This window comes from Notothenia coriiceps, unplaced genomic scaffold, assembly GCF_000735185.1.
Source record: "Notothenia coriiceps isolate Sejong01 unplaced genomic scaffold, NC01 NC01_scaffold00001329, whole genome shotgun sequence".
NCBI lineage: Eukaryota > Metazoa > Chordata > Actinopteri > Perciformes > Nototheniidae > Notothenia > Notothenia coriiceps.
Genome location: NW_011334030.1, coordinates 69,668 through 78,490, shown reverse-complemented (window position 1 = coordinate 78,490; position 8,823 = coordinate 69,668). Strand labels below are relative to the sequence as shown.

General features: G+C 42.3%; 2 protein-coding genes across 2 annotated transcripts; one reads left to right on the top strand and one right to left on the bottom strand.

The window, feature by feature from the left end:
• Positions 1-674: 674 nt before the first annotated feature.
• slain1b (SLAIN motif family, member 1b) lies at positions 675-3,729 on the top strand. The gene is made up of 3 exons (XM_010788219.1): positions 675-1,733; positions 1,811-2,138; positions 2,722-3,729. Exons 1-3 carry the CDS (start codon positions 1,601-1,603, stop codon positions 2,795-2,797), a joined length of 537 nt encoding a protein of 178 aa, XP_010786521.1. The 5' UTR covers positions 675-1,600; the 3' UTR covers positions 2,798-3,729.
• A 1,875-nt stretch (positions 3,730-5,604) lies between these two features.
• Positions 5,605-7,158, bottom strand: hemk2 (HemK methyltransferase 2, ETF1 glutamine and histone H4 lysine). Its single transcript, XM_010788241.1, has 5 exons — positions 7,100-7,158; positions 6,690-6,693; positions 6,441-6,524; positions 6,221-6,362; positions 5,605-6,140 (listed from the first exon to the last, which is right to left on the bottom strand). Exons 1-5 carry the CDS (start codon positions 7,156-7,158, stop codon positions 6,034-6,036), a joined length of 396 nt encoding a protein of 131 aa, XP_010786543.1. The 3' UTR covers positions 5,605-6,033.
• Positions 7,159-8,823: the final 1,665 nt, after the last annotated feature.

The following is an 8,823-nucleotide window of genomic DNA, read 5'->3' as shown; positions in this document are numbered from 1 at the left end:
CACACACACACACACACACACACACACCTCTACACACACACACACACACACACACACCTCTACACACACACACACACACACACACACACACACACACACACACACACACCTCACACACACACACACACACACACACACACACACACACACATCTACACACACACACACACACACACACACACATATACACACACACACACACACACACACACACACACACACCTCTACACACACACACACACACACACACACACACCTCTACACACACACACACACACACACACACACACACACACACACACACTCTACACACACACACCTCTACACACACACACACACACACACACACCTCTACACACACACACACACACGACTTAAACGCAGACTTTTGTTCCTCCATGTTTCGTTGTTATTGTTTCACTGAGCGGACCCGCCCCTTTTTTTTCAAACGTTCCCTTTTTTGGTCCATCTGCGGCGGTAAAAGTTTTTGTGCGCTGTGATGATTCGGCTGTACCTTTTAATAATGAATATTAAATGTTGTGAGAATCTTTCCTCCAATAAGTAATCCAAAATGTATTCACTTCAGGTTTACGAAAGTAACTGTAATCAGATTACTCGTTTTTCAAATGTAACGCGAGCTGAATACAGTTACTTGATTTTTGTATTCTTATTACGTAACGCCGTTACATGTATTCCGTTACAACCCAACCCTGTTTATCTTGCGTTCTTTGAACTGTGCCGCTGTTGCTGTCCGAAGTACTAATCAGTTATCTCTTTGTTTATATGTTTTGTACGTGAAATATTTCTGTGTATTTGTTTATACGTGTTGCCTATTGGGCGTATTGTTTTGGGGAAACTTCATCACGGCGTCCAGCCGAATATGAGAGTAAGTCCACATGTTTTCCTCTTAATCCAAAATTAAATTAAAGTCTTCTAACCTCATATAAATAAATCAAAGTGATATTTAATCCAACTCTCCCAGCACCCATTAATTCATTACTATTGAATATGCTTTTTCATCATTTTCCTCACTTTGAGATATGTCCCGCCTTTGCTCTTTAATCATGCGTCTCAGCTGAGGACTGACCCACACTGACGTCCTTACAACTTAATAATAACTCTGCGTAAGCCTCTTGTACATCCACCCTCAAAGCCTCAGACTGGAGAGAGAGAGAGAGAGAGAGTTTGAAGGGATTAGGGCTGTATGTCTGACTGAGGTTGTTACAGCCAGCTTTATGTGCTGTCTTAAGGGATCGTTATAAAGCAACAGGCGCACTAAACAGTATAATGTTTATTTATTTCCTACTTGAGCCTTAGTGAGTGATTAAAACCTGCCCTAGTGCAGTTTTTTACTTCATGAATGTTCAGTTGTGTTGGTCTCTGTCAGATATGGGTTTGATCAAAAAGTAACTGCATAAATCCTACATACATTCAATTGTATCAAAAAAGGGCCACAAACGTTCAAATTCTAGGCATGCAGCTCACACTAAGCAGTATAAGGTTTATTTATTTGTATTTTGAGAATTCAAATCCACCCTGGTGCATCTTTTAACTTCTTTTATTTGCATTTGTGTGTTCGTCAGATTATCTGCGCAGGAGCATGCCTAACCTGGTCCGAGCTCCCAGCATGCCCAGTGTGCCCATTCCAACCAATCCTAGCGCTTCCCTTTGTTTGCTTCGTAACAGCCAGAGTTTTGATTCGTCCAGTGGGCTGGCTCGACTGCAGTCCTCCAGTAAGACGCTTCCTCTCATTTCTAGTTGTATTTATTGAATCGTGAAAGAAACACGCTCATTGAATGTTTGTTTCCAGTCCCCTCCCCAGGCCAGCTGCAGAACAGAGTCCAGAGCGTCGGGAACTTCTCCTCCATGTCACGGCAGACTTTAAAAGCCACCGCCTACGTCAGTCCCACCATCAAGGGCTCCATGGCAACCTCCACAAGCCTCCACTCACTGAACAGCAGCAGCAGTGGAAGCAGCGGGGGGGGTAGTGGCATCCCTATAATCAGTAAAGCTCAAAGTGGGGGGGGGGCAGCCACTTCCACCCTGCTCACGGCCCGCAGCAGCCTGCCTCGCCCCGCCTCATTATTCTGCACATCAAGCTCCACCCCTCGCAGCAAGGTGGCCCAATCAGCACGAAGGTAAATCCCTTAAGCGCTTTGAGCACCAGGAAAAGCGCTATAAAAATGTAATGTATTCTCTAAAAGCACTTCTCTTAAAGGACACCTGTAATGCAAAATGCACTTTATGTCTTTTATACATAAATGTGTCCCCGGTGTGTAAGGAGACTCAAAGTGCCCTCTCTCTTTCCCTCCTTACCCACATCTCTAAAAACGGGGGAACAACGGAGCTGATCCAGATTTGCTGCGGTCATGACGACATTACTAAAATGTGGGCGGGCTTTACGTTGAACTTCTGCCAACGTTCCGCCCCAGAACCAGAAACGTTGCTGAATAAGAAACAATGTGCGATGTGTTTTGGAAGTAATATGGTCTGTGTTTACATTAGAAAGCATCACTAAAATTCCGAGCTAACCTGTACTGAAGAGAGTATGTGTAAAGAAGCAGGATATAAAAGGTACTGTCCTTGTGGGTATGAGGCATGGCTACAATGGTTGTTTGAGCAAAACACTTCAGAGACATGTTTTGTATAGATATGGCCCTACAATAGACTGTTTTAATAATAGCATAATAGGTGAGCTTTAAGACTTATTTTATTTTCCAGTTTACTGACGCCTCCAAAGACCTTGACCACCTTCAGTGCCCTCCGTGACAGCAACTGGAGAGACGGCTGCTACTGATGAAGAGGAGACAACCCCGCTGGCTGGGGTCACTCAACATTCTTCCGTGGGGACATTTTGAATGGGTTTGACCAAAAAGTAACCTTAATTCTGCATAGAGTAGAGAAATGTTATCCAAAAAGGCCAAAGTGATCTCTCATGTCATCCATTTTGAATTCTATGCAGAATTTCTTCGGGGAAGGCGGGTTGTGTGTTTCCGGATGCGAGTGACTGAATGTCAGGTCTGAGTTTATTGGTGTGTGCCAATGGGGAGTTGTTCCCTGATGCTCTTGTGCAATAAGCCACTGGTACTAACCTGCTAAAGAGGGCTGCCACTTTCTATGAAGTGATCCTTACAATACTGTATTTATAGATTTATTTTAAAAGGACATTTCTAACTAATCAGGTGCTTCCCCTCTGGCAACAAGCGCCAAAGATGCTGCTAAAAATGAGTCGATCCCTGTTTTGGGCACATTTGGTCCAATTTTTACAAGACATTAAAGTATGTATTAATGTACAAATCTAACTATAAGTGTGCTAATTATATAAATATATATTGATGCAATATTATCGATTTTTTAAATGTGACCAAAAGGAAAGTGTCTGAATGTGTTTACAATAATTGTCTCACAATAGAATCTCAACTGTGCATAATAACACTTTTTATTGCCCTTAAAGGGATTTGCACTTTGTACTAATCTCTGAATTGATTGATATTTGTTCTGTTGACTAATATCTGCACTTGTTTTTGAATTTGATATTCTGGTTTACGGGGAAAACTGTTAATTAAATGTGTTTTTGGAGATTTCACAGTTATACACGGCATAATGTAGCACCTTTTTGTTTGTGTTTTTAAATGACTGTCACCATGGCACATTTCACAGAAACCTGACACTTTTGTTACTGTGACGAACTGGATCGAGTGAAACATTTGAATAAAACACTTAATAAAACATTCTCATGTTGAAATATAAATCTGCAACTTTTAACTGTACTCAACCCGTTTTAATGGGTTGAACATGCTGCAATCAGTATGCAACAAACTGATATTAGTATGACACAGATGGTGCCACCTAGTGGTAGGGTTATAACCAAAAACACTTACTTTAAACCGTATCATTTCTAAACACAGATGTCAAAAATGTTAACCAAACTAAAATATGATCAAATGAATACTTGAGTAAATACATATAAAAAAAAAAATACAAGACAGCTCGGTAGGATGTGTTTGTGGAAATTTATGTAAAAGATGATTCCTAGCAATAATGAAATGTGGTTATAAAAAGGTATCTTTAATACCAAGTCTTTAGTATTATTTCCCCCCATTCATCTCAAGGCTGAAAACTTCCTTATGACATCTGTAAAAACAAATCAGGAACTGGGGCTCTCAAAGAACAATATGTCGGGGTACATAAATCCCCAAACTTCTCAAGATAGGAGTTTACTTTTATTCATGGCAACAAGTGTTCTAGTACTTGTCGGTTTATTTAACATTTTCCAGGGAGGATAAATGTTATACACCCTTGGGCATCTAATGTTTCCATTTTAGGTCAACAGCTCTCAGCAACTTAAACTTCGCTGTATTTGTTGTTCACAATACTGAGGGAAAATGAAGAAGAGAAATGGGATTAGATCCCTACACTTCTGGAACTTATCTCGGTGAGCGATACCTGCAGCTGGATGAATACATTCCTGTTATCTGCTGTCAACACTAGAGGTGGTCTAATGAGGTTTTACTGCAAGCTTTTTACAACAAATTACTTGTTACTTAAAACTGGTTCTATAATACAAAAGAGACGGTACCAGGGCGTCAGAGTAGTGCAAGAAATTCACTTGACTTTTCCAATATGCCAACTGTCCTCTATTTTTTTTGGATTGTCATACTCCATAGTTTTTTCGGATGCTTAAAGGTCCCATGGCCATTTCTACTGATCATAATTCCATTGTTGAGGTCAACTAGAATAGATTTATACTGTGCAATTTTCCAAACACATAGCAAAGCTTATCTGTTCTATTGCGTGCTACGGTACGGATACAGTAGCAATAAAGCCAGCGCTCACCGCACTGAGTATGACTTTTCCACATACGAACACAACTCATCCCGTCATGCACGCTTCATGCCCGCCGTACACACACACACACACACACACACTCATATGGAAGGGGCGGTCTCTCCCCCCAACAACAGTGCATTACATAACTGTAAAACTTATCACAACTGTGCACATCTTATACTTATTTGATAACTACTATATCCCTTGGTTACTTGAACACGCTACAATATTATTAACCAGTGCCCTACCTTATTGAAATATTTGTATTGGAACAGTTTTTGACGTAGTAATGCTGTAACATATTTCAACCACTAAACACCTGCAAAATCCGCCTATGCTCTGTATAGTATGTGTATTTCACTCTCTGTCCTAAACGGCTTGTTGGAGCTCCCTATGAGCCCAGTGGCCGTCTGCGAGACAGGGAGCCACAGCTAAACCCAGCACGAAACACACACACAGCCTGGCTGGGAGTTAGTGTGTGTGGGCAGGCTGAGTTCCGCGGTGTCTCGCTGTCTCGCACACCCCACACCAGTGAGCCAGCTCACAGTGTCCCGCTCCTCGCAGCAGCGAGCCTCGCAACATCCCGCCGTGTGTGTGTGTGTGAGGAAGTCCGAGGATTGGTCCAAACGTAACGGCTCCGCTCCCGAAATACGTCACTGTACCCAGGAAGACAACAATGGAAAAAGAAAAGTCTCCAAGGAGGCGTTCTGGGGGGTTTGTGACTGCAGACCGTTTACATGCAGAAAAACCTTCATAAACACACAAGGAGACGGGTAAAGGTCGCATTAGCTCTTTAACTTATTGTGCAAAGAAGAACCATACTTAAAACTCAATTCCAATGCAGTGGTACCTTTGAAAATGTTTTCACTGAAATATAAATCTTGAAATAAAAAAAGTAATGTTGATCTAAATTGTAAAGCTATATGAAGTATGTTAGCTATGTCTTTGTAGCTAAAACAAAAGTCTGAATACAAGGAGTCATCTTTGTGAGACATTTGTTTCATTTCCTTTCTGCATCAGAGGCACCTTAGTCTTTCCCCCCAGCCCATTTCTTTCACAATGCTGAGTTTTGATCTTGAAAAGTGTTGTCTGATGAATCCTTCAAAGATGTGTCCTTGCAGCCATACTGTTTTGTATTTTCAAAGTCACTTTAGAGTTCCTGTCATCTTCTCAGAGGATGTATTTGTGACAGTTCCTTGTTCCTTAGCTCTTATGGAAGCGCAGGACAGACAGCCTCTCATTTCCAGCTCTTGTAGACAAGCATGCCTCTCCCTTCAAACCACATTTGCCCAGTAGACGGATGATCTCCTCTGGTGAGAAAAAGAGAAGAATATTGATCTTTTCTCCAGAATGTTTCCAGCACTGATATTCATTTCCTCGGTTCACTCACCTGGGTCGTTCTCAGCGATAGTAATGAGGTAAAATAACCCTTTACTGGAGAGCAGCTGTGCCACCACAGGCAGAAATCTGTCCGTCACCTCTCGTCCTCGCTCCCCCCCGGCCCAGGCAGCCTCTATACCCGTGCCCCCCACCTGGGAGAAAAGTGACATTTATTTAAAAAAATGCTCCTCATCTGTGAGCTGAAGACAACCTGAACCTGCTGTACAGACCTCTTCTGAAGGCGTCACCACATACGGAGGGTTGAAGAGAAGGACGTCCACTTTCCCACTTAAGCGCGGGAGAAGACTGTCCACCTTTAAGAACAACAGGAAGACAGCCTTAAACGATACAATTCTCCCACTTAAAGGTCTCCTATTATAATAATTGAAGGCATCTATTACAGCTCTCGGATATAAAAAAACATGTCTATGAAGAGTTTTGCTCAGAATACCAAACAGATCTCTAGCCATGCCTCATACCCCTCTATTTCAGCCCTGTTACAGAAGTGCTGATTCTGGGTCCTTAGCTTTAAAAAAAGAAAAGAGTGGGGGGGGGGGAACTTTAGGTCACACTTCAAGGGTGTCAGTCGCTACCAAAACGCCCCCTCGGTAAAAGTCCGACGGACCCAAACCAGGTGACACAAGTAGTTCAGGTCTCATTTACGTCGACACATGGTTCCTCTAAAATTCTCCGTTGATGTACGAAGGCCAAGCGGAAGACCCCGGACTTTTCGGAGATACCTCTAACTCACTTCAAAGAAAAGGCCGTACTAGACCGTGGACGGGTGCGTCACGGTTTTGGGGGTCATTGACCACAATGACTGGTACCGTAATGACGAAGCTAAACCGGACCGTTTAAGGGACTGGACTTGCGGGTATCTCTTATACACCCCATCAACCACTTCTTCTTCGGACTTTCTGTGGTCTGGGTTGTTACGATTACTCGCATTCCGGCGTAACCTTCTGGCGCCGTAGGTATTCTGTGGAGTCCGTTACCCGGAGTCCGACCTAACGGGGGGCGAGTACCGGTGCCGGCCGAACTACGTCATTAGGCGACGGTTTTCCTAAGGGTGGTTCCGATGACTCACGCGAATTACGCTGTAAACAGTTTACAAACTAACCAAAACGAATAATATTTAGAAAAAAAAGAATGAACCAGACCTCCTTGATAAGAATAAAAAACTCTAATCCTAAAAACCTCAAAAGAATTTCGACCATACGGTATTAGTCGGTTAATAATCTTTAATTATTTTCCGGAACGGTTATAAAGTCAAACTAAACATTACTTAGGTCTTACATACTGTAAAACAAAAAAAATTACGTAATGTCTTTTTATTTTTTTTTTCTTGAAATAGTGTTAGAAAGATTAAAAAGCACTCTGTCAGGACGGACATAACATATAAATAAATAGTAATATATATTACAATATATTGTGTGTTTCCGGTAAAAAGACTACTAATGAAAACATGAAAATGTACTCATTCGTAAAACTTAACCGTCGCTGAAAATGAAACACTAATTTCAGAAAAACTGTCATTCACAATATCCTGGATATGTCAGTTGCAACACATTGTAAAGAACTCATTTTCAGGCATATGATAATCCATGAAGAATGGGCCTCTTCGTAGACTAGAATAAGTCGGTATTTTGTCTACCAACCATCGAACATACTGAGTGGTAGTACACATATCAATATAAATTCAATATCGCCTAAAATTTGTGCAATGCAGGTGCGGTGACGACCAAATGACACCACATAGAGAGACAACAAAGGTCCGGTACACCACACAGCGCCTCCACCCGTCGCGCCGGAGTCCTCGTCAGAAGTCGAAAGACCGGAGTCACCCAGGAGCCTGGAGTCGAGATATAGACACTCAAATTTTTTATGATAAAGAGTAATACGGGTCGGCTATTGATGAACAAACATTTCTGGGAACTGTTAGGATTTTTGTCGTTTACCAGAAGAGAAGTCAACCGTGACTACACACCTTAGGAACGCGCGTCGTGTCACACGGGTGGCGTTTCTGCCGAAGGCACGTTGCTACACAGGAACCGGGCTCGGAACAGGTAGTAGGGTTAGTCCGGGGACGCACTCCTGCACTCTGTAAGTGTCGAGTCCTGAATTGTGCGAAAATTTCCACAGGATAGTACGTTTTAACGGAAAGACTACAGAAATATGCTATTCACACACAGTTGCCCTAGAGTGTTTTGCAGTCTTTTGTTTAGGGAGAGAAAAAGGAGGCATGGATGTAGAGGAGATTGTGTGTCGCTCCATGTTGCCTCGCACTAGGGTCTAAACCGGACGGCTAATACTACAATTACTAGACTTTACCCCCGACCTAAAGTGCGGTGTCCGCGATAGTCATATTGGCAACGATAGATATTGGTTACGTGTTGAACAAAACCTGGCAATATACCAGAAACAATGTAACTCGTTCGTAGCGATTGTGTCTCGATTGGACATGACCTCTCGTGTACCTATACTTTTACTTGGACGTGGAACACCATTGGACGTTTTCTCCTTCACACCAACTCGTAGGATGACAAAAGTCTTTATAGGAATTACACCAAAACTTGTGTAATCGACTCATAGAAACCATCTTAAGAGGACGTA